The following is a 24,976-nucleotide window of genomic DNA, read 5'->3' as shown; positions in this document are numbered from 1 at the left end:
TGCAATTCTATACAAGATTCTCATTTTTCCATGTACCATCTATGAATGGACTCAAGGCACAGGAGATATCAGCTCTGTTGTGAAGTTCAATTTGGAACATACAAAAAAAATGGAGATGGGAATTGTAGTCCATAACATCTGGAGTGCCAAAGGTTTGCCACCACGGGTATAGGTGGACCCTGGAAGTGGTCTCCAAGAGATACTCCTTAGAATTTTTTACCTTCCTCCCACCACCTATTCTTCAATCTTTAATACCACAACACAAAGAGAAACTTCTCAGGACAAAGGCAGCGATTCGGCTGCACCTTCTCCAAATCAGAGCTATAGAACCTGCGAGAGGGGCCGGGGGAATGCTCCATATTCTTCACAGCTCCCAAACGCAAAGGGAACCGAAGAGCCATATTAGACTTAAAGTTCCTCAACAAGTTTATTAAACTATTTCATTTCCAAAATGGAGGGCCCCCCTAGTCCATAGCAGAAGCCCTACAGCCAGGAAACTTCCTATTTTCCCTGGATCTGCAGGTTCCTATTTTCCATGGATCTGCAGGTCCCTATTCTACCAGTACATCACTCACCAGATGAGAATCGGAACACTTTTTTTCTAAAAAATTCTTAAAATCTAGGTAATACTTTGGTATTTTTAAAAGTTGAAATCTACAACCCCAAACACCCATCTAAAAAATAATTTCCTCCCTTGCTTCCTGGCCCCTGCCGCTCTGTGGATTTTTCTTTGCCAGTATATACTTGGTAACAGTGCTATTGGTCAGTCCTTTTTCCATTCAAGGTTCCTCAGCTGCTATCTGATATGGTTACAAGTGTACTGCAATCAGATCTACAGATGCTGTATGTTCTATTTTGAGTCCCGCATGGAACAGAGTTTTTACATAAGTCATTTAGGGGCTGTAGCAAACCGATACCTGCAAATGGACGGATGTGAGAACAACAGCATAAGTCGAGCCGGTTGCAAACCGTTCCTGTACATTAAATACGTTTATATTACTGATTGTGTCTGTTGAATGAAGACAAGAACTTTCATGTCCTAGAAAGTAGGGATTTAACTGAGTTCCACTTTACGTAGCTTTGCCAATTGTGTCATTCCTTCGGGCAAAAGGGAACACATGATTTCCATTCAATTTTGAAAGTGTGGAAACAAACCATTTCGTATGGATGGTTATTACGGTATGCACAATGCAAAGAAGCTTTCCATCTTCTTTCATACTCTTTGAAGGTGTGCTGTGCACCAAAGATGTTAGCTTTGCCATTGCTGAGTATTCTGTTAACTTCTTCATCCATTCTAGGAGGTCTGGGTGGTTGTTGTCCACCACATGTGATCAGAGGTGTACCGAGGGAAAATGGCGCCTGGAGACAACTAGGTCTCCAGGTGCCCCCCTGATCATGGGCGTGGCTCAGGGGTGTGACCACACCCCCAAGCCACCCCCCACACACACCAGGCTCCGTAGAACCTGGCTGCTGCTCTCCTCACAGCCTGGGGAGAGAGCAGTTGCCAGCCTCCGGGATGTACTTTAAAAAGCGCTGGGGGGCAGGGCCCCGCCCCAAGTCCCCCCCCGGGCTCCCTGGAGCCTGCCTCCGGGACATGCTTTTGTAAGCACTGAAGCCAGGGGGCGGGGCTTGGGGCATGACCCCGCCCCCAAACCCCACCCCTGGCCTCTGTGCTTATAAAAGTATATCCTGGAGGCTGGCAAGTGCTTTTTCCCCAGGCTCTGGGGAGATCAGCAGCCGGGCTCCAGGGAGCCTAGGGGAGGGGGGTGGGGCAGGGTGCATGGAGCAGAGCTCCCCCTCATTCCTGGAGGCCAGGGGCAGGGTGCCTACGCCAGCCTTTCAGTCATGTGGGGGGTGCTGAATGCCAGGTATCCCCATGTCCCTTGGCTGGTATGCCTCTGCATATAATAAAAAGTAGATCAGCCATTTGGCATTTCCAGCATTTTTAATCATAAATTTTATCTACCATTGCTATATCTTTTGGCGTCATGTGCCATCTAAAATGTTTTACACCAGTTTTCTCTTAGCGTCTGATACGAAATAATGCTCTTTCAATCCACTTTGCAATTGGATTTTGCTCTATGAAGCAGCAAGATCCCCTTGCAAACTATTGCTAAAGTGCATTCACAGTGGATTGGCTGTGCATTATTCAGCCTGTGTGAAAACTCCCCCTGAAAGAGACTGTGTGGTAGAGCCTCTGCTTGGCCTGCAGAAAGTGAGAGGTTCGATCCCCAGCCTCTCCAGTTAAAAGGTCTGGCCCATAGAAGCCTGCTTCCTTGAAAGCAAGTGGAGGGGCTGAAGAACGAGGTTCATGAGCCATGCGAGAGTAACGGATTCTCCCTCGTCGCAGGCACGGTGAAGGTGTGGGATCCAAGACAAAAAGACTTCCCGGTGGCCAACATGGAGCCAGCTCAAGGGGAGAGCAAAAGAGACTGCTGGACCGTAGCGTTTGGTAAGTTCTGCGAGTTAATTAATCCCAAACGATAGACGGAAATGCCTCTCACAGATTTGTCTCTGAGCATGACAACGCTGAACATTTGGAGGCCCTGCTCATTTGCTCCTGGTAGAAATTATTGGGTAGTCAAAACACACGAGGGGATTGAAGGCTCCTGTCTGCAAATGAACACAGCCAGCACATTTCTGATTCTGGAAAAACTAGACTCTAGTGCAGTGGTGGTGAGCCTAAGGCACGGGTGCCAGAGGTGGCACTCAGAGCCCTCTCTGTGGGCACGAGTGCACAGAGTTCGTCATGTGGGGGGCGGAAAATCCCCCCCCCCTCACATCTAGGCTGGCCTGGGCCGGTGGGCACGATGTGTAGGTAACCCTGTTAAGTGCTGTTAAACCCCACTGATTTTCATGGGAAAAACTAAAGCGCAATCCTTTACCTGGGAGTAAGCTTGGTTGCTGGCAATGGGCAAAACCCTCTTAGGATCGTGATTCGCCCATTCAAAGAGTTGCATGGTTGCTTCAAAGCAAAGCCACCGATTACCACCAAGCTTACTCCCAAGTAATGCACGCCTTGGAGCCAACCGTTTTTTCTAAACTAAAACCTCAGTATTCAGGTTAAATTGTGGTGTTGGCACTTTGCGATAAATAAGTGGATTTTGGATTGCAGTTTGGGCACTCGGTCTCAAAAAGGTTCGCCATCACTGCTCTAGTGGCTTCCTTTTTTCTTGGATGTGTCCTGGATACTCTGGTCGATTCCCCACTAGGAAATTCTATCTGGATTGCATCCAGATAGAAATAAAACTGTAGTTTTCCATCCCAGTTTTCCATCCCCTACCCACTGCACAATTTCCCCTTGAGGAAATGTGCGTTGACCACGAATTCTGGCAACGCGCCCTTCCCCACTAATCTGGGAACTGCTCTGCCCTGATTGGCTGCCCCGCCGAGACAGGGTTTTAATTTTTTTGTTTGTTACCGGAGCCACGCGCATGCGTGCAACGGAGCGACGTGGAAATGGGGATAACTCAAAGCCCCATTTCCATTTGGTCTCAGCCGCTCGTTCGCATGTGCGGACGGTGTTCAGCTGTCCTGCAGACCGTTTTGTTCCCAGTAAATCATGCTAGAATGTGCATACATCGCTTTGTGTCTATGTGGGACTCCGCTGAGCAAAATAAAAAAAAGGGCTGCGCGCGCATTGTGCTCAACCTGCCGCGCTCCCATTGGCTGGGATTAGCTGGAATCCCCTACGGCACTGCCTACAGCGGGAGATCAAATCTCGCTTCAAATCCCGACCTTCCCCTCCAGCCTGCTTTGAATGCTTGATTTTTCAAAAGGTTGAACATACAAGCAGGTTCTGGGAAAATGCGGGATTAGGTGGAGAAGGAGCGCCAGAGCCCACTTGAATGCTCGTTCGGAGACCTGGCTGTGGGGAGGGTTGTGAAAATACGCACCATTTATGGTCCGTGGGGAATCGACCTCTGTTTTCCTGAAGCAGAGGTGACGTTAAACTTGACACCTCAAGCTAAGATGAACGCAGTGGGTATGGCATCTCCCAGTCACTCCCTTTTCACTGTTGTTAAATGCCTCCACCTTTTCTTGGTTGCAAGGAATGCATCCTAGCAGTCCATGGTGGCGAACCTTTGGCACTCCAGATGTTATGAAGAAGAAGAAGAAGAGTTTGGATTAATATCCCCCCCTTTCTCTCCTGCAGGAGACTCAAAGGGGCTTACACTCTCCTTGCCCTTCCCCCCTCACAACAAACACCCTGTGAGGTAGGTGCGGCTGAGAGAGCTCCGAGAAGCTGTGACTAGCCCAAGGTCACCCAGCTGGCATGTGTGGGAGTGTACAGGCTAATCTGAATTCCCCACATAAGTCTCCCAAGCAGCTCCAGGCGGCAGAGTGGGAGAATCAAACCCCGTTCCTCCAGGATTAGATATTAATAAGCTAAAGTTAACCTCCTATGCCATCTGTTACAGCGAGTGGATTGGAGACTCTTCATCAGCCCCTGCCAGCATGGCCAATTGGCTGTGCTGGCAGGGGCTGATGGGAATTGTAGTCCATAACATCTGGAGTGCCAAAGGTTCGCCACCACTAACTCATTCACACAACTCCTTTCCAGAACTATCTCCTAACGTGAAACCAGGCTTGAAAAAAAATATTAGTGCATAAAGACGGATTTGCCTTAGGAACGTTTGGCAGTTCTTTCTCTAAATGGTGGTCCTTTTTCTCCCATCCAGGCAATGCGTATAATCAAGACGAGCGGGTTGTCTGTGCGGGCTACGACAATGGAGACATTAAGCTGTTTGACCTGAAGAACATGACGTTGCGATGGGAGACCAACATCAAGAACGGGGTGAGTGCTTCATAAAGACACGGAACCTATTGATAGGCATAGGCGCTTCCAACCTGAAAGTTATGCTTGCTAGGATATTGGTGCGGCATATTCTGTTTTTGCTCCTTGTCCAGATTAGCCTGGTTGATGAAGTCTGCAGGTTATGTTTCCTTCTAGGTGAGAGCCAGCATGGTAGAACGGCAGACTCTAATCTGGAGAACCAGGTTTGATTCCCCGTTCCTCCCCATGAAGCCTGCTGGGTTGTTACCCAAAGTGGTGGGAAGTCTCTCCCTTTTAGCGTGGGGGCAAGACGCATTGCAAAAGGCCAAACAACACAAGGTCTTGACTGCCTATTTATACGGCAGTCAGCTTTTTGTACGAAACCCGCAGGAGAGCGAATACAGTTTAGCAATTTTTATTAAGGGACAAAAAATGGAGGTACACAAGCACACAATAAAAGCAACAGAACAGACACGCAGTCCTGGGATATGGACAGTTGTGAGGGGATAGATCTGGAATAGATAAGGAATAAATGAGGAGAGTCAATAAAAGATATAGTCACCCGATCTTGGGGTAGAATGGTCCAATGGATAGAACTGAGCAACCTGTGCTTAGCTGTGTGGAACAGTATCGCAGACAGAGAGTTGTCCAGAGATACTGAACAACGTATTTTGGCAGGAGTGGGTTTCTTATAGGGAGAAACGGGCCCTCAGGGTTATGCAGAGTGATCCTAAATCTCTATATCTATATAGAGCGAATATAGGTGAAGTTAATTAGGGTCAGGGAAGATATTAATATAAGGTATATAACAGACATATTTCCTAACTTTATAGGAAATGTAATATTACCATATTGAATGTTCTGTTGTTAATGATTTTAATTTCTATAATAATCAATAAAACCTTTTTTTAAAAAAATGATACCAGTAACAAGACCACTACATGAGAGGAATTTCCACAGAGGGCGAAAGTACTGCGCCCAGGCTGCAATAGATCGCTCAATCTCCAGAGGTAAAACTAAATCCAGGGGCATACCTAGGCAAACTGGCTACCGGGGACACAAACCTGAGTTTACGCTAATTCTCTCCTCGCATAGCCCACCTTCCCACCATGACCAAACAATGATTTTTTTTGAAAATTAGCTCACAAAACACCTCCCACTCCCCAGCAAAACATACATGACCAAACACTCAAAAAATTTTAAAACACACTCCATCCATCTTGAAATGTTGGCTACCATCGACCACTGGGGCACCTGGGACATAGGGTACCCCCGTCCCTAGGCAGGCAATACCACTGAAACTAACTGATGGAGGATTCCTCTGCAGGTGTAAAGCATTCGGCCGACACTGACGCACGCGCTTTTGTGTTTCTAGGTCTGCAGTGTTGAATTTGACAGGAAGGACATCAATATGAACAAGCTGGTGGCCACATCCCTGGAAGGAAAATTTCACGTGTTCGACATGCGGACTCAGCATCCAACGAAAGGTTTCGCTTCTCTTTCGGAAAAGGTGCAATGCAAAATCTCGCTGTTTCTCATTGTGAAGTGGGAGATCGCTCCATCTTGGCTTCGCGGCTTGAGGGAAAAGCATAGCATTGAAATCTCGCGCGGAGCAAGTGTGGCTAAAGGCAGAAAATGGGCCAGCTGGCCACGAAGTCCCGGACAGTTTTTCTCCTGGTGTTTGGTCAGGATCTTGACGTTCGACCCACTGATGCTATCAACGTACCAAGTAACGTGGTGAAGTTGAGCTGCAGAATAGCTTTTTTTTCTTCAGCAACAACAACAACCACAACTTTTATTAGGCATATAAAATAAGTTCTAGAACATTTCCAGACATTTATATAAAGCCGTGGTGCGACCGCACTTGGAGTCTTGTGTTCAGTTCTGGTCGCCACATCTCAAAAAGGATATCGAAGAGATAGAAAAAGTGCAGAGAAGGGCAACGAGGAGGATTGAGGGACTGGAGCACCTTCCCTATGAGGAGAGGCTGCAGCATTTGGGACTCCTTTTAGTTTGGAGAGAGAGGAGGCGCCTGAGGGGGGGATAAGTGATTGAAGTCTAAGCAAAATTATGCATGGGGTAGAAAAAATGTTGACAGAGAGACATTTTTCTCTCTTTGCTCACAATACTTGTGAACCAGGGACATTCATTGGAAAATGCCGTTGGGGAAGAATTAGGATTAATAAAAGGAAACACTTCTTCACGCAACGTGTGATTGGTGTTTGGAATATGCTGCCACAGGAAGGGGTGATGGCCACTAACCTGGATAGCTTTAAAAGGGGCTTGGACAGATTTATGGAGGCGAGTAGTCGCATTTATGGCTACTAATCTTGGATCCTCCTTGGATCTGGAGAAATGCCTTAACAGGACCAGGTGCTTCAGGAGCAACAGCTTCGCGAAGGCCATTGGCGTCCACCTCCTGCATGTGAGTCCCTTAAAGGCACCTGGTGGCCATCATGCGTAGTGCAGAGAGCTGGACTAGATGGACTCTGGTCTGATCCAGCAGACTAGTTCTTATGTTCTTATGTTCTTATTTGTGGTGTACAAAGCAAGCATATGATCAGAACACAGAGGAACTGTTTCTAGCATTAGCCGTTACTTATAAAGTTCCGTCACTTGTAAAAGAAATTTTGCTACTTCTTCCAAGAGCATGATGACTGTACTGTTATCAGAAGCTCCACAACAGAATTGTCAGAGTCTCTTTCGGATTTGTCCTGGGCCAGCCGAGGAGAGAAATTCCTAATACCCACGTATCTCGGACAGTCGAGTGTAATGTGAGCAAGAGTCTCCACTCGGTTTTTACAGTGTGGACAAACCCCGCATCCTGAGAGGGATAGATAAGTAGCGACCCCTCGTGAATGACGTAGATGGGAAAAGTATTGCATCTGGCCCTTGTAATACTCCATCTCTGTTGGGGTTCAGGAGAATAAGTTATTGCTTATATATTGAAGGCTTTCGTGAAGCTGGAATCAAACCAGACTGTGAGTTCGGTAATAACGCAACTGTTCGCTCTGCTCTCCTGCTAATCAGAGTGCCTGTGTGGATTTTCTAGTGCTTAACAACCTTGTTTTTATGACAACATGGGTTTTGCAGCCTGTATGGCCATGGTCTGGTTGGTTTTACTCCTAGCGTTTTGTCCACGTTATGTCTGGGGCCCTCCGAGTTATGTCACAGTAAAATGTTTTTGGAGAGAAATGCATCTCATCGTGACATACCTCTGAAAATGGCAGCCATAGATGCAGACAAAACATTAGCAGCAAAAACTACCAGATCACACAACCGCAAGAGCTATGCCCAGAAAACCCACAACAGCCCGTTGTGGTGCATGCGCTTCAGAAGCTCCCTAGGGCAGGCAGATCCCCAACCTTTTGATCCTGTGGGATTAATTTTGCAATTCTGATGCAGGGTGGGGGGCGGAACCACAAAACGGCCACCAAAAAGGCAGATGCACACGCACACGGGAGGCCCAAATGCAGGGAACCAGTGGAGTAATTAAAGAAAAAAGTCAGGGGGAAAGAGGAGAGAAAATAAAACTGACAGTGTGGGTACCGCTGTTGCCGAAACGTTATTTTAATCAGCCCAGCTGATCAGATCTCCCCTGGCCAATCAGAAGCCTGGCTGGGCTGGAGCTGACCTGGTTGGGCACACTGTCTAAAAACACCTGGTGGCTACTGGGAAAGGTGTCAGTTGGTGCTTTGGCACCCATTGGCACCAGGTTGGGGGACTTGCTTTAGAGGTTTGCTCAAAGCCCCAGAGAACTTAGGGGAGGGGCTGTCTCTGTCCCTTCTGCCTGTCCCTTTCACCATTAGCTTCTCTGCCCTTAGTGGAGTCCTCCACAGGGGTGAGCAGTCCCCCCCCCCCCTCCAAGCTGGGTGGCCACAGCAGGGGAGCTCATTAGGATTGAGAGGCACTCTCTTGCTGTTGACTATTGATAGAGAGTTCTCTACCCTAATCACCACAGCCAAGAAAAAACGCGGTTCCCTGTATTTTTTTCTCTCCCATTTGAACGGGCCACTTGGCACACTACCTGTATTGCTTGCGACAAACCCTGTTCCTGTGGAGAGCCATAATAAGCCGCCAGGTTTAATCGTTATGCCTTCTTGCCTTGTTACATGGCAGATTTAATAAGCCAGGAAAAGGCTAAAAGATTGTGCCCATGTAACGATGGCTCAGTTTGAATCTCTGGGCCCACCAATTACTAAGACTGTCTCAGATTCAAGGAGATCAGATCCGGGCATGTGAATCTTACTCTTTACATTTACCCCATCTCCTCGACATTTAAATTTAGATGACACTACTCTTGTTGGACAAACTCCTGATCCTTCTCTGTATGATAGTGGCAGGACTTCTCTCCTGGAAATTACTAAACGGCAGTAGATTCTTCCGAACCTAACATTTATTTCCTGTATTGTATATGCTTTAATCCATTTTTTATTATTGTTGTACTGTTGTCTTTGCTAGTTGAAGTTGTTAGATAAGAAAACAGATAGCTCCTCCGCGTCGCATCTTTCCCCAGTGCTGTGTAAAGACAGGGTTGTCTGCTCATACAGCTCAGTCCCCATCACCTGGTGGCATCAAGGCCATTGTGGCTTACCACCAAAAGCATGCGGACCGTTAGCATACATCATCTGGAGCTCGCCATGCGCTTGGTGTCCGCTGCTTTGTTTATTGCAAACCTTGACGCAACTTTGCTGTTTTGTCAGGCTTAATCAGTCCACCACATGTGGCAGGAAAGCGGCACCCTCCCACAGAACAGGGATATCTTTGTGACGAAAGTGGAGGAGCTGGAAACCTTCACCTTTGGAAGTAGTAAGTATTTGTGGCCACATCTGGCTCGGAGGGAGTGAAATGATGATACTTTGCGGGCAGAGGTGTGGCCCTTCTTGCTCGTTAACCCAGTTCTCAGAAAAATAATGCCACAGACAACATATGTAGCGCGGGAAAAACTGGCCATATCCCAAATTCTATTAACTGAAAGCACAGGAAACAAACTTGGCGCGAAAGCATTTGGAGGTGATCCAGGCATCTGGGCAGCCCCTAGTGCTGTCTCCCCAGAGTAAGCCGATTCCTCCTCGCCTGCCTGCTGGAGGAATGTAACAAGCCGGAGATTGAAGCGGAGACATTCCAGACCGCAAAGTGCTCCAACGACTGGAGCCCCTCTCCAACCACTACCAGGCTTAAGTTTAGCTTAGCCCCGCGGCTGCCTCAAACCGCGGTGCTTGTCTCCACCCCTGCCTCTTAAGGAGGTGTAATAAGCAGGGGAGCTCCCCAGCTCCCTTGCCAGGGGATCACCCCCTTTAGCAACCCTCGCCAAAGGCTGGTGACAATAACTTAAAAACTTCCCAAAAAAAGGGATCGGGTGGTGGGAAAGTTCCGCTAACGCCCCAGGTGCAGAGAGTGGGCCTCTGGAGCCACGCAGGCAGGGCCTTTTAAGGGGCTCTGCCTTGGGCTTCCACTTCTGATGACGCTTCCGCAAGATTCAGAGCTCGCCAAGCCGCCGCAGCCCTCGCCTTCCACATCGCGGCGCGAAGGGCCGTGGTGCCACCCGCCTTCACGCATGTGCAGATCGGGTCACAAGCATGCACAGTCCTTCCGCCAGAAGCTCGGCCGGCCCCCCCATCCTCCCGCTAATGGCGTCGTTGTTTCTGCAGCGCCGCCTTTTCTTTATTAAAAAAATAATTTATTTAAGTTTGGTGTACATACAAAAGAGTTAAACAGTATACAAGGTAAAGGAAAAAAATGTGCAATACCCCCCTCCCCCGACTCTTTGTAAGATACATATATCTTGTCTTGAAACATAGATTTGCTTATATTCTCAGCCTTTCTTACAATCTACTATAAAGGTGAGAATCACAAAAATATGAGTGTAATTTCTAGAAAGGAGAGAAAAACAGAAATAGATTAGAGACAAGAAGAGGAAGAAAAAGAAAGAAGAAAGAAGAAAGTAAAGAGAAAAGAACCCCAGTCCCTAACCCTAAGTGAATAGACTTCTCCTTGAACTAAAGTATCAACATTTTGTTGTCAGTAATTTTTACGGTTAGATTAGTAAGTTAAACATCTTATGCTTATCCCTCTAATACAAATACATTCGACATAATGCATCTTTGTCAACAGGACATTACTCACATAAGTATCAGTGATTCTGAAAAATTCTTATAACCCTTTACCAGATTATATAAGATATTTCATTATATATATGTCTTTCCTACAAATTATATCTTTGAGCAACATACAGTCTCCATGATTCCCATTTCGAATCACTGTTATTAGGTACTTTGAATTTTCCTGGTGACATTTTCAACTGTTGTGAAATACTGTCTGCTATGTAGTACTCCTGCACTTTATGAATCCATTCCTCTAATGACGGAATATCTGCCGCCAAATGATGATACTTTCTTGAATGATCCTAGTTCTGTATAGTTCCGTGTACTGTGCTTTGGAGCTTATGGGTACACATTTGAGAATTGTATTTATTTGTGTAACGTGCCTCTGCCCTGCTAGGAGACAGAGAATTGTCTGATTAGGACTGTGAACACTGTACACAATTGCTCAGTTCTGCTTCAGTTGGTGCAGGGCGTCTGGGTGGATTTTCCAGGTGCTTAACAACCTTGTTTTCATTAGAACATTATTTTCTGGCTAACCTGCTTTTGCACTGACTGGATGACTCAGGCTAGATGACGCCTGAGACATTGAAATTAACCACCTTCCACAGAAAGATGGCACAATAGTTCTTTAATCTTGATAACTGATCTTATCGCAGAGCATTTACGCTTGCTGGGGTTAATGCCTTTCCCGGAAGATATCAAGGCAATCCAGTCTCAGAGAGACGCTGGTCGTGTCCTGCTAACTCTGTGGATTCAATTCAGCATATTCTTTTAGATCAGTGGTGGCGAACCGATGGCACGGGTGCCCGAGGTGGCACTCAGAGCCCTCTCTGTGGGCACGCGCAAGCAGAGTTGCTCCCCCCCAACACATCTATGCTGGCCTGGGCCACTGGGCTCATTATTAAGCATTTAAAACCTAAGACCTAGTTTTGGGGAAGCAGTGTAGGTAACCCTGTTAAGCACTGTTAAACCCCACTGATTTTCATGCAAAGAACTAAAGTGCGATCCTTTACCTGGGAGTAAGCTCGGTTGCTGGCAATGGGGCTTGCTTCTGAGTAAACACTCCTAGGGTCGTGATTCACTGTTGGAAGAGTTGTATGGTTGCTTCAAAGCAAAGCCGACTACCACCAAACATACTCCCGAGTAACGCACACCTCAGAGCCAACCATTTTTTCTAAACAAAAAACCCTTCAGTATTCAGGCATAAATTCTGCTGTGTTACACCCTTTAAGCATAAATAAGTGGGTTTTGGATTGCAATTTGGGCACTCAGTCTCGAAAAGGTTCGCTATCACTGTTTTAGATGGTCAACTTCATTCCACCTTACGCAACACATATATAACTCTGCTTTTCAAAGTAAAAAAAAAAAAGATTCACATTTAAGGTGCTCCTAGCTATTAAATGATCTTCTCCCCTCGGCATCAACTTTCTTCAAAGTTGCTAAATCTTTTTAGCCGTGGGTTTATAAATGAAAGACAATACTTTTAACAAACTGGATCTTGATTAGTTGATTTAAATACCTAAATATTTGTCATACATTCGACAATTTTAGCCGAAGCGATAAACGAAAGACGATACTTTTAACAAATCTGATCTTGATTAGTTGATCTAAGTATCTAAATATTTTGTCGTATATTCAAGGACTTGTACATATAGTATTTTAATAGAATTTGCATATTGGATATTCTGTTATTTTGGATCTGTCAATATGAATATATCGTACATAGTGGCTTAATAATATACCTAACAAAGGCCATAATATACCTAACAAAGGCCATACGAAGGGAGCAGCAGTGGCGTAGTGGCTAAGATCAGTGGCTAAGAATAGGTGCACTCTGATCTGGAGGAACCGGGTTTGATTCCCCAGCTCTGTCAGCTGAGTTGCCAGGGAGGCTTATCTGGGGAATTCAGATTAGCCTGTATACTCCCACACACGCCAGCTGGGTGACCTTGGGCTAGTCACAGCTTCTTGGAGCTCTCTCAGCCCCACCTACCTCACAGGGTGTTTGTTGTGAGGGGGGAAGGGCAAGGAGATTGTAAGCCTTTGAGCCTCCTGCAGGAGAGAAAGGGGGATATAAATCCAAACTCCTCCCTCCCTCCTCCTCCTCCTCCTCCCTCCCTCCTCCTCCTTCTCTCCTCCTTCCTCCCTTCTTCTCCTTCTTCTTCCCTTCTCTTCTTCTTCTTCTCTTCTTCTTCTTCTTTCTTCTTCTTCTTCTTCTTCTTCTTCTTCTTCTTCTTCTTCTTCTTCCTTCTTTCTTCTTGCTTCTTGCTTCTTTCTTCTTCTACTGTACTGTGGTGTACTGACCCAGGCTAGCCTTGACAGGTCTGAGAAGCTGAGCGTGGTCGGCTGGGGCCAGTATTTGGATGTTAGAGGCCATCAAGGAATTCTGCGATTGTATTGTCGAAGGCTTTCACGGCCGGAATCACTGGGGTGCTGTGTGGTCTCCTCACAGCTGTCAGGGCCGCTGTTCTAGCAGCATTCTCTCCTTACGTTTCACCTGCATCTGTGGCTGGCATCTTCAGAGGCTCTTCAGAGGGATCAGAGGGTTGCTACACAGAGGCAAGCAATGGCGAACCACTTCTGCTGGTCTCTGCCCTGACCTGGATGGCCCAGGTTCGCCTGATCTCATGAGATCTCAGAAGCTCATCAAGGTTGGCCCTGGTTAGGAGATTGCCAGGGAAGCCCAGGGTTGCTTCGCAGACAAGAGCAAACGACCCGCGATAGTCTTTTGCATTGAAAACCATTGCTGTCTATTGGCTGGGCGGGTTGATTTAATCTCTTTGGCGCACACGCCAGTTAAAGTCAGGCAGCTTAGAAGGTGGAACTCAGCTCAAGATAGAGCTGTTAATGAGAGCTGATTACCAAACGAAGTTAAACACGCCGCCATTCTGGTCCGGGATGAGCCAAAGACAGGTGAAGTGGACTTTTTAATTATTGGTTTATTTAACGCTATTTATGTCTTGTCTTTCTCACGGGGAGTCAGCATGGGTTACTTGTAGTAAGTGAGCACAGTCAACAAAACGGAGCATTCACTAAACAGTTCATCAAGACTTTAGAAGTTTGGAGGCGCCAGAAAGAACCACAGCATCTCATAAGGCATATTAAGCTGCGTCAAAATTGCATAGCCGGGTCCTACTTAAAGCAAGTGTAGTCCACAGTCCCTGATCATTTATCCAAGTCCGCTTATGAACCATTTTGTACAGTGCTTATCCCTGTTACTCCATGTAAAGAAAAGCCACCTTGGGTAACTCCGTTTTGCATAGTTGACAGAAAGGCAGAGAGTGGGAACTTTCCTGACCCCATCAGCTGGGCCATTTCATAAGACGGGGACCACAATGGAGATAGCATGTATATGGGCCACTCCATCACATAAAGCCAGCTGGTTTACCTTGGGCTAGTCACAGTTCTCTTCTAGAACTCCTCATCTCCACCTACCCCACAAGGTGTCTGTTGTGGGGAGAGGAAGGGAATGGAATGTGTAAGCCTCTTTGGGTCTTCTTACAGTTGAGAAAAGTGGGGTATAAATCCAAACTCTTATTCAATGATGTGACATCACTTCCAGTGATTACCCCGGAAGTGATGTCACACTGCCAGTGCAATGTCACCTTCCTCCTGGGAGTTCGGGCATATTCTCCCTTCTTTCGTTTTATCCTGAGAGCAACCCTGTGACGAAGGTTAGAGAGAGAACACCCGGTCTAAGAACACTCGGCAAACATCCATGGATTTGAAACTGGATTTGGAGAGCCCGTGTGGTGTAGTGGTAGAGCCAGCATGGTTAAGAGCAGGTGGACTCTAATTTTGGGAACCGGGCTTGATTCTCCGCTCATCCACATGAGCAGTGGACTGTGATCTGGTGAACTCGATTTGTTTCCGTGCTCCTCTACATGAAGCCTGCTGGGTGACCTTGGGCTAGTCACAGTTCTCAATTTCTCAGTGGATGCAACGTTAACAACTCCACAAACAACAAACGCTAGCTGCATCCGCTATTTTATCAATTGGCGCTTAAGCCCACATATCAAGTGCAATACATAAAGTGCAACTAGTGAAAAGTGCAAACAACATCAGGAGCCTAGACTCTTACAATACTACACATCTCACATCCCCCTCCAACATTGTCCAGGTGACTAAACGATGTCTTCTTTCACACGTCCTATGTCTTCGGTCCGTGAGTAGGTACTTGGATCGGACCTCTTCTTTGAAGATAATCAATCACTTATCAATAGCTGCATATACTGCATTCCAGTCAGTAGAAGTAAGTCTGTATGGCAATGCTGACCTGTCTGGGCCAAGTCCTACTAATTGAATATCCAATCATAAACGGGTTATGCTACTGAACTGCTGATAGATTCTTTCTTCAGATTACAATTAATTCTTCAATCTTAATCGGGATAATTACTCAAGGTGACTTCCTCACATCCATTCAGTTTCCCTAGTCACAGTTCTCTTTTTTTTTAAATAATTTTTAAAATATTTTTAAAAATATTTTTAAATATTTTTAAATATATTTAAAATATATATTTTTATATATTTTTATATAATATATATAAAATATTTTTATATATAAAAATATTTTTAAAGACACCTCTGCAGATTTGGATGAACTCACACAGATACTGTAACATCATATGTCAGCTTCTGTGAAGATCTTTATACCAACCAGGAACTTATGCATATATAGTAACAAATTAAACCTTGGTTCACAGCTAAACTTAAGCAGTTACGCTGCTCCAAAGAAGAGGCCTACATGAAAGGGTGATAGAATGCTGTACAATCAGGCCAGAAATGTATTAACAAAGGGGACTGTGAGCAGCAAAGAAGAAACTACTCTGAAAGCTAAAAAAAATCAGCTTTCAACAAACTAAACAGCAAACATGTGGAAAACTCTCAAAAAATATCAATGGGTTACAGTAAACCACCTTCCTAAGCTGGAAGGAACTGCGAATAGATGACCTGAACGTGTTCTACTGTAGGTTTGAAACACCCACAGTCACCTTTCTCCACAACTCCTAATCTCAGATGCACCAACAATAGCCAAACTTCCTGGCCAACTGAATCTATTTCATTGGGTTTACAACCCTGGTGATCTCAGAAAAGGAAGTGCAAGATCTATTTCACAGACAGAAGCCTGAAAAGCACCAGGCCCAGACAAGATAACACCTTTCTGCCTAAAAGTCTGTGCTGCCGTCCAGTTGGCCCCCATCTTCACCCAAATCTTTAACAAATCACTAGAGATGCTATGTTCCTTCCCTGCTTCAAACACTCCACTATCGCCCCAGTGCCAAGAAGCCTTCCATCAAGGAACTGAACGACTACAGACCAGTTGCTCTAACATCTGTAGCAGGAAAACTTTTGAAAGGCTAGTGATGTACCATTTGAAAACCATCACGGATCCACTGTTGGACCCTTGCAATTTGCATACCGGCAAATAGATCGACAGATGATGCTGTTAATATGGCTTGCACTATATCCTACAGTTGAATCGCCAAAGAGGACCTATGCAAGGGTCCTCTTTGTTGACTTTAGTTCAGCATTCAATACTATCAGACCGACATTCTTCTAACCAAACTAAATCAGCTAGCAGTACCTGAGCATATTTGTAAGTGGATCACAAGCTTCCAACAGATAGGAAACAGCAGGTGAAGCTAGGAAAATTACATCAGACACCTGTAAATGAGCTATCAGGGCCCCCCAAGGCTGTGTGTACTTTCACTTCACTTCTCTTCTCTGTATACCAATGACTGCATCTCAAATGATCCATCTGTTAAAATACTGAAATTTGCAGATGATACAATATGATTGGTCTCATTCGAGACAACGATGAAACCGCATACAGACGGGAGGTAGAACAACTAGCCGCGGGTGGCCAATGGAACTACCTAGAACTGAACACACTTAAAACTGTAGAAATGGCGGTAGAGATTTCAAGGGAGAAACCCTCCCATCCTACCTTCCTCTCACAATACTAGACAACACAGTATCAACAGTAGAGACCTTTAAATTCTAGGTTCCATCATATCTCATGACCTAAAATGGTCACCTAATATAAAAAATGTCATTAAAAGCACAACAAAGAATGTTCTTCTGGGCGCCAACTCAGGAAGCTCAAACTGCCCAAGGAGCTGCTGATACAGTTCTACAGAGGAATCATTGACTGTTATCTGCACCTCTATAACTGTGTGGTTTGGTTCTGCAACCCAACAAGATCGACACAGACTTCTTGTGAGAATAACTGTGAACTGCAGAAAAACAATTGTTGCTAACCTGCCTTCCATTGAGGACCTGTATACTGCACGGGTCAAAAGGGCTGTGAAAAATATTTACTGACCCCTCGTGATCCTGGACATAAACTGTTTAACTTCTTACTCCCTCTAAACGCCGCTACAGAGCACTGCACACCAAGACAACTAGACATAAGAACAAGTTTTTTTCCCCACGCTATCACTCTTGTTAAACAAATAATTCCCTCGATAATGTCAAACTATTTATTATATATTTATTATATAATTACTGCACTACTTTTCATCATTCCCATTACCCATCTCCTCCCAATTATGACTGTCTGACTATAGCCTGTGCTGACATTTCATTTTATTTTATGATTTTACATTTTATGTTTTTATTACTATTGATTGTTTCCTGATTGCTTACTAGACCTATATGACAATCATTAAGTGCTGTACCTTATGATTCTTGGACAAAATGCATTTCTTTTTTTATGTACACTGAGAGCATATGCACCGGAGACAAATTCCTTGTGTGTCCAATCACACTTGGCCAATAAAGATTCTATTCTATTCTATTCTATTCTATTCTATTCTAAATGTTCAGGTTAGTACAGATTTCACATTTCAAAGTTTCAACTCTACTAGGCATTTTCTTTATAGACTTTATACATTAAAATGGTAAGTGAGACGAACCTGAAATTTATAAAGTTAATACAGAAATAGTATAGCAAAATTAATCATCATCTCTTTGCATCTCTATTAAGAAGGAGGAGAGAAAAAAAATGAGGGAAAAAGAGAAAAAAGAGAGAAAAAAGAAAAAAAATAATAGAAGAGAGAGGAAGAAGGAAAAGAAAACAAAACAAAACACTTCAACTACAAGAGGAATGGAAAAAGAAAGAAAAAAAAGAAAACCCAGTATATATTTTGCCAGGTTTAGAGTAGTTTAAAGAAGAAATTAAGACCCTAGTCACAGTTCTCTCAGAACTCTCTTAGTCCCACCTACCTCACAAGGTGTCCGTTGGGGGGAGAGGAAGGGAAAGGAGCTTGCAAGCCACTTTGCGACTCATTGAAGATAGGAAAAAGCAGAGCATAAACTCAAACTCTGATTCTGCTGTTAAAACGGTGTCTCGGTCAAAACAGTCCCTGATCTATGTTTTCTAAACTGAGCTTTGATTTCCAGCGAAGTATCCAGCAGAGCTTCAAAAGAAGGATTCAGAAGGAAGAGAGATGGGATGGCCGCTCGGCCAGCCTCTGCAGAACGTGACATTATCCACTCAGCCTATCTCCAGCCTCGACTGGAGCCCAGACAAAAGGGGTCTCTGCGCTTGCAGCTCCTTTGACCAGACTGTGCGAGTGCTCATCGTCACGAAACTGAACAGGGTTTGACAGAAGAAGGATTTCCAGCGGGCGCGTTTCTGAGCAAGCTGTTCTCGTTAAAGTTCAATGACATTCTTATGCCGCAGAAAATGTGGAAACATTTTCCAGGACTGGGTTTTTAAAAAAGCATCTCTTCAAAAATGTAACATTAATTTCTCTAAAACTTCCCTCCAGATTTAGCACCTGAAACCCTGTTTGATTTGGCGGGATGCTTTTGCGTTTAAAGCCCTTTACATTCACTGCGTTTTCATGTTCTCGAATTTCGAATACCTTTAATGGCATGTTCGTTTGTCCCTTGTTAAATGTTTGCGTTCACTTTGGTTTGCCGTCCCACAGGACTATTCAGCAATTATTTGACACCCTAGAAGACAGACCTCTGAAGCAGCGAGTGTTGGTATGTTTGTCTGTGCAGCTTGAACTCCGCTGTGGGTTCAAAATCTGAATAATGATGTTGGATAGAATAAAGGCTTAATATTTAGCAACATTTTTCTATCCTGACCAATTTTGCTAAAAAATCGCTTTATAAATGTACTTGAAGTAATAACATCCTAAGACATAATTACCTAAGGATGGAATGGGCAGCAACGACTCACTTCCAACCAATCACTACACGTCCCATCCCACCATTCCAGTCCCCCGCCAGGAACATTTACCAATGGCATTTCCTCGTGAACGGTTATCTCTGCTGCTGGACAGGCAATCTGGCTGTGCAGACATGCCCAAAGGAGGGCGGAGGAGGGGCCACACTGGACTCCACCAGGGGCTGCGGCAATAAAGAAGCTGCGGAGACCTCAGGACTGTCTGCTCTACTTGTTGCGAAAGCAGACTGGCAGTGGGGAGGGGGAGAAAATGAGCAGGTCAGCAAAGGGGGGGGGGTGGCTGGGAGGAGGAGGCTCTGGGGGCCTGCTGACCTGCCTGCCTATTGCATTCCCTGTTTCTAGAGCCCATTGCATTTTGCCCTGCAATGAGCTTTACTGCTAGTTTCTCTATATTTGCGCCTTTCTCAGAGCCAGCCTGGTTAAAAGCAGTGGACTCTAATCTGGAGAACTGGGTTTGATTCCCCACTTTTCCACATGAAGCCTTGGGCCAGTCACAGTTCTCTCAGGGATCTTTCAGGGTGTTTGTTGTGAGGGGGGAAGGGCAAGGAGATTGTAAGCCCCTTTGAGTCTCCTACAGGAGAGAAAGGGGGGATATTAATCCAAACTCTTCACTTGCCTCGCAAGGCGTGTGTTGAGGCAAGAGGAAGGGAAGGAGTTTGTGAGCCTTTGAGATTCCTTACAGGAGAGAAAGGCAGGATATAAATCCAAACTCTTCTCATTGAGACGCAAGGTAGATTACATAGTGAAAGTTAATGCAATCAGTAGGATGAAACATCTCATAAGCAATAGGATATTTGCCATCTGAAACAGCTCGGCCCCAGAGTACGAATCTTAGAATCCACACAATGAGATCTGGTATGGAAAAGTGAGATACTTTGATAAATGTGGGAGACCGCCCCCACACAGCACAAGGGAGGTGTGCACAAGGTATAACTTAAAAAAGGATAACTTAAAAAAAAATCCCGATCAAAAATTCACAAGATCATGAGCAGCTATGTATATAAAGGTTTTTTAAAATAATGATAATAATATAAAGGTTTTTTTAAATAATGATAATAATGATAATGATAAAGATGATGATGATGACAACAACAACAACAACAACAATAATAATAAAAAAGCCCAAAAGACCCAGTGTGATGATATATTGGTTATAATTCCAGATGTTATCGGTTTCACCTCGCCAGCACGGCCAATTGGCCATGCTGGCAGGGGCTGATGGGAATTGTAGTCTCTGAACATCTGGAGTGCCATAGGTTGTCCACCCCTGGATTAGAACATCTGGATCTATCACCCAGCTTCACATTCTCACCTTACCATGGGAGCTTGTTGGTTGACCTTGGATGTCACCTTCCACCTGTATCTCTCTTGCCCAATCACTATACTTCTCCTAACACGATCCTGTGTTCAGAGGCTGGTCTAAATCTAGACAGTTGCTACATATGGAATACAGTAGATCACCTGCATTACAGCTACACATATTCCCCATGACTTGGGCTTTGCAAGGCATTGCTGCTGCGTGAATCTAAATAACAGGTACTGAAGGAAAGCAGGCTAGATATCTTGGCGTGCTACTACTCAATATGTTCTAGGGTTGATTTGTTAAAAAAAGCCTTTTAAAATTGGTGAGGTGGAGGACTTGTTTCTTTATTGGTGACAAAAATTATGCCGCCATCCCACCGAATCAGGGCCACAAGGCGGCAAACATAAGAACAGTTCAACCTGGGGGCCCCAACCTTTTGGATCCTGTGGGGACCTTTGGAATTCTGACACAGTGGGGCGGTTGCAGCCTCAAGGTGTCTCCCACAAAATGGCTGCCATGGGAGGCACTGCCAGCCGCACAGTGGTTGCTGCAGCGTACACACACACAGAGAAGATCTTAGTGTTCTGGGGGCAGCTAGTGCTGAAGCCTGGGCAATATGTTTAAAAATCTTCCCCAGCTAGCAAATCTCCAGTAGCCAATCAGAAGCCCTCGGTGGCCTCACCCACTTTCTAAAGGTGCTTGATGGGCACTAGGAAAGGTGTTGGCAGCCATTCTGGCACCCTCAGGCATCACACTGGAGGCCTCAATCTAAACAATTAAGAATACTGTTAAAGAAATTGGTGCTGTATCAGCTGCATGGGTCATGGCCGTGTTCTAGCAGCATTCTCTCCTGACGTTTCGCCTGCATCTGTGGCTGGCATCTTCAGAGGATCTGATGCCGGCCACCGATGCAGGCGAAACGTCAGGAGAGAATGCTGCTAGAACACGGCCATACAGCCCGGAAACCACACAGCACCCCAGTGATTCCGGCCGTAAAAGCCTTCGACAATACATTAATACTGTTAAAAGTTATAAACTTCAATTAAGAACACATAAACGAGTATCTAAGGAATATCTAGGAATATTTAGGGTGTTAACCAAGGCATGAACACTTTTTCTCTTCATCTAACTAATGAATTAGAATGCTAGAAATGCAGGAGTTTTATTTCTTCCTAACAGCTACCTATGGATAAGTAGCAGTATATGGTAAAAGGAGGCTAATTTTATCCTTGGGTCCTTATGAAATGGTGCAATATGTTCCTACCCTGCCCTCTAGTGGGAGAGTGTGTATATTGCACAGAAAGGAAGCCCATAAAACATGTTAAGTACGGAAAGATCAGCAGTATTTAGAGAATTTTAGTGGACTTCTGTGAAAGACAAATAACTGCAAATGTGTCCTGCGGAGCATCACTGAAGAGAGTTATTGAGAGCTCCTTAGTGGAATTCCAAGACAATAGCCATCTAATAACTGAAATAATAAAAAGTATGCAGACTTTGAAGTGCTGCAGAATTCTTTTTCATGCTGGAAATTTTAAAAGGCTTCCGACTTACAGCCAGCCTATGAATGAAAGACCCAGAGTTGAATGGCCCAGGCTAGCCTGATTTATAAGCACCATTTTAACAACCGGTTCTGCCGAAGTGGATTTCCCAGTCAGAATTTGGCATCCCTTCATACCCTGTTTCCCCGAATATAAGACATCCCCGGAAAATAAGACATAGTAGAGGTTTTGCTGAAGTGCGAAATATAAGGCATCCCCCGAAAGTAAGACATAGCAAAGTTTTTGTTTGGAAGCAAGCATGGCCGACGAACAGAACACAGAAAAATAAGACATCCCTTGAAAATAAGACATAGCGCATCTTTGGGAGCAAAAATTAATATAAGACACTGTCTTATTTTTGGGGAAACACAGTAAGTATGCAAACCATTCCAGGGAATGGCAGTGGCTCCTTTTATCCAGTCAGCCCATCTCATATTGGCTCTTCTGCTTTTCCTACAGCCTTCAACCAGTGGTGGGATCCAAAAATTTTAGTAACAGGTTCCCATGGTGGTGGGATTCAAACAGTGGCGTAGCGCCAATGGGGCTGGGCAAGGCACGACGGGGGCGTGGCCGGGCATTCCGGGGGCGGGGCATTAATAATTTCTCTGTTACTGTAAAAAACTCTTACTGTAAAAAAAAAGTTCCTAATTTCCAGCTGGTATCTTTCTGTCCATTATTTAAACTCATTCTAGCAAGTCCTATCGTCTACTGCCAACAGAAACAACTACTTCTCCTCTAATTGACTGCCTGTCAAATACTTAATACTTTCAAAGACTTAATTTTGTTTCTAGAAATCAAAAGAAGGAGACTTTCCTTAAACAAGGAACTTTACCATATTACTAAAACATGTTTTTAAAACAGCCCAACAGGGAGAATTATCCCCTTTTCTACCTTCGCTAACCAGCCACATAGGAAACAACAGGACTTTATGATTTTTGGACCTAAATGGAATTTTTAACAGAAAAGCAGACCCAATTAGTAACCCCCTCTCGGGAACTGGTGAGAACCTGCTGGATTCCACCTCTGCCTTCAACGTTTCTTAGCATTGTCTTTCCCATGAGTCTTAGTCTTCTCATGACGTCACGGAAGTATAACAGATTTTATCTCGAACCTACTGGTTTGGGGACTTTTTGGGTGGGCCACTGTACATTCACTCTGAGCCCAATGTCTCTCACAGAGTTGTTGTGTGAATAACCCTCATTAATGAAATAAATTCCTGACAGCACCTAGATTGGAGTCCAGCAGCACCTCACAGGCTGACAAGATTATAGGAGTATGAGCTTTCAAGAGACAAAGCCGCTTTGAGACTCCCTAAAGGCAGTGGTGGGATTCAGCCGGTTCGCACCACTTTGGTAGAACCGGTTGTTAAAATGGTGCTTATAAACAACCAGTTGTTAAATTATTTGAGCCCCACCACCAGAACCGGCTGTTAAATTATTTGAATCCCACCACTGCTTAAAGGTAGAGAAAACTGGGGTATAAAAACAAACTCTTCTTCTTCAGAAGATTATCAGACTCTAGACAGAGAGTCAGAAAGAAGGCTCAAGGCACTGAGCATCCTTTCCGCCATTGCTCTGACGCCATCCTTTGATGTGTAGATTTCTACTTGCAAGGAGGAATTTCCTGCCTTCCGCTTTCACACCTTCTTTCCATGCGCACGCACTCCATCTTGGCACCATGAGAGCAGGTTGCGGATCATATATCTCCATCAATCCTAGTTAGTCAGACTAGGACCTAGGTTATGTATGTACTGCTACTCTCGCCTATTTAGAATAAAGTTGCTACAATAAAGAAAGCGTATTAGTCAGCAGTGGCGTAGGAGGTTAAGAGCTCGTGTATCTAATCTGGAGGATCCGGGTTTGATTCCCAGGTCTGCCGCCTGAGCTGTGGAGGCTTAACTGGGGAATTCAGATTAGCCTGTGCACTCCCACACACGCCAGCTGGGTGACCTTGGGCTAGTCACAGCTTCTCAGAGCGCTCTCAGCCCCACCTACCTCACAGGGTGTTTGTTGTGAGGGGGGAAGGTCAAGGAGATTGTAAGCCCCTTTGAATCTCCTACAGGAGAGAAAGGGGGGATATAAATCCAAACTCTTCTTCTTCTTCTAGTCTGCAAAGATAAAAGAGGCTCTGAGAGTCTCATGACATGCCACAGACCAGATGGCTTTGCCGTATCAGCTCCCTTTGCGCCCTCTGCTAACATCAGGCTGTGAACGAAAGCCAAGAGCGAGAAAGGATGTGAAGAGAACCCCTTGCCGTTCCGCTCTGTGTCTTCACCCTGCTTGCCAATAAAGCTCTTCCTCCCGGCCATAAGTTATGTCTGTTCAATTTCTTCAGGAGCAAATATAGATTGCGCGCTACCCGGGGAGCCAAGTTGATAGCGCAGCAGCTACTAAATCACATCCTTGGTACTTTTCATCCCTAATAAAGTTGTCTAATTGAAAAGGATTCCATATCGACAAGCTGACAGAACGGGCCGGACATTAATAGCGAATTCTGAATGGTTTCTGCCTGTAGTTCCTAAATCCAAATGGTGCAGCTGCGTGTCATTTTAAAAAAAGAATTTAAAGAATTCACCGAAATAGTGCTCTCAGGTGTTTTCTAGGTTCAGCCTGTATTAGAATCCCAATGTCCTGTGAATGGATTCTTTCTGTCCATGGAATCAAATATCTCATATTCTGTGTGCTCAGAAACACTAGTTTCAAATTCTGGTATGAGATAAACCAGTGATGGCGAACCTTTTCGAGACCGAGTGCCCAGATTGCAACCCAAAACCCGCTTATTTATCGCAAAGTGCCAACATAGCAATTTAACCTGAGTACTGAGATTTTAGTTTAGAAAAAATGGTTGGCTCAGAGGTGTGTGTTACTCGGGAGTAAGCTTGGTGGTAGTCAGTGGCTTTGCTTTGAAGCAACCGTGCAACTCTTCCAATGGGTGAATCACGACCTTAGGAGGGTTTACTCAGAAGCAAGCCCCATTGCCAGCAATCGAGCTTACTCCCAGGTAAAGGATCGCGCTTTAGTTCTTTGCAGGAAAATCAGTGGGGTTTAACAGGGC

The 24,976-nt window shown here is 45.0% G+C and overlaps 1 protein-coding gene across 1 annotated transcript in view; it reads left to right on the top strand.

The window, feature by feature from the left end:
- The window catches only part of DNAAF10 (dynein axonemal assembly factor 10), a 32,392-nt gene extending 13,433 nt beyond the window's left edge, over positions 1–18,959 (top strand). Inside the window, 8 exon segments of the mRNA XM_048501669.1 lie at positions 2,351–2,452; positions 4,683–4,798; positions 6,153–6,287; positions 8,302–8,322; positions 9,508–9,549; positions 9,552–9,586; positions 14,444–14,457; positions 18,301–18,959. Of these exon segments, the coding sequence (XP_048357626.1) occupies positions 2,351–2,452; positions 4,683–4,798; positions 6,153–6,287; positions 8,302–8,322; positions 9,508–9,549; positions 9,552–9,586; positions 14,444–14,457; positions 18,301–18,491 (656 nt within the window). The 3' untranslated portion in view covers positions 18,492–18,959.
- Positions 18,960–24,976: the final 6,017 nt, after the last annotated feature.

This window comes from Sphaerodactylus townsendi, linkage group LG01 (genome assembly GCF_021028975.2).
Source record: "Sphaerodactylus townsendi isolate TG3544 linkage group LG01, MPM_Stown_v2.3, whole genome shotgun sequence".
Taxonomy (NCBI): domain Eukaryota; kingdom Metazoa; phylum Chordata; class Lepidosauria; order Squamata; family Sphaerodactylidae; genus Sphaerodactylus; species Sphaerodactylus townsendi.
This window is presented reverse-complemented; position numbering and strand designations above follow the sequence as displayed.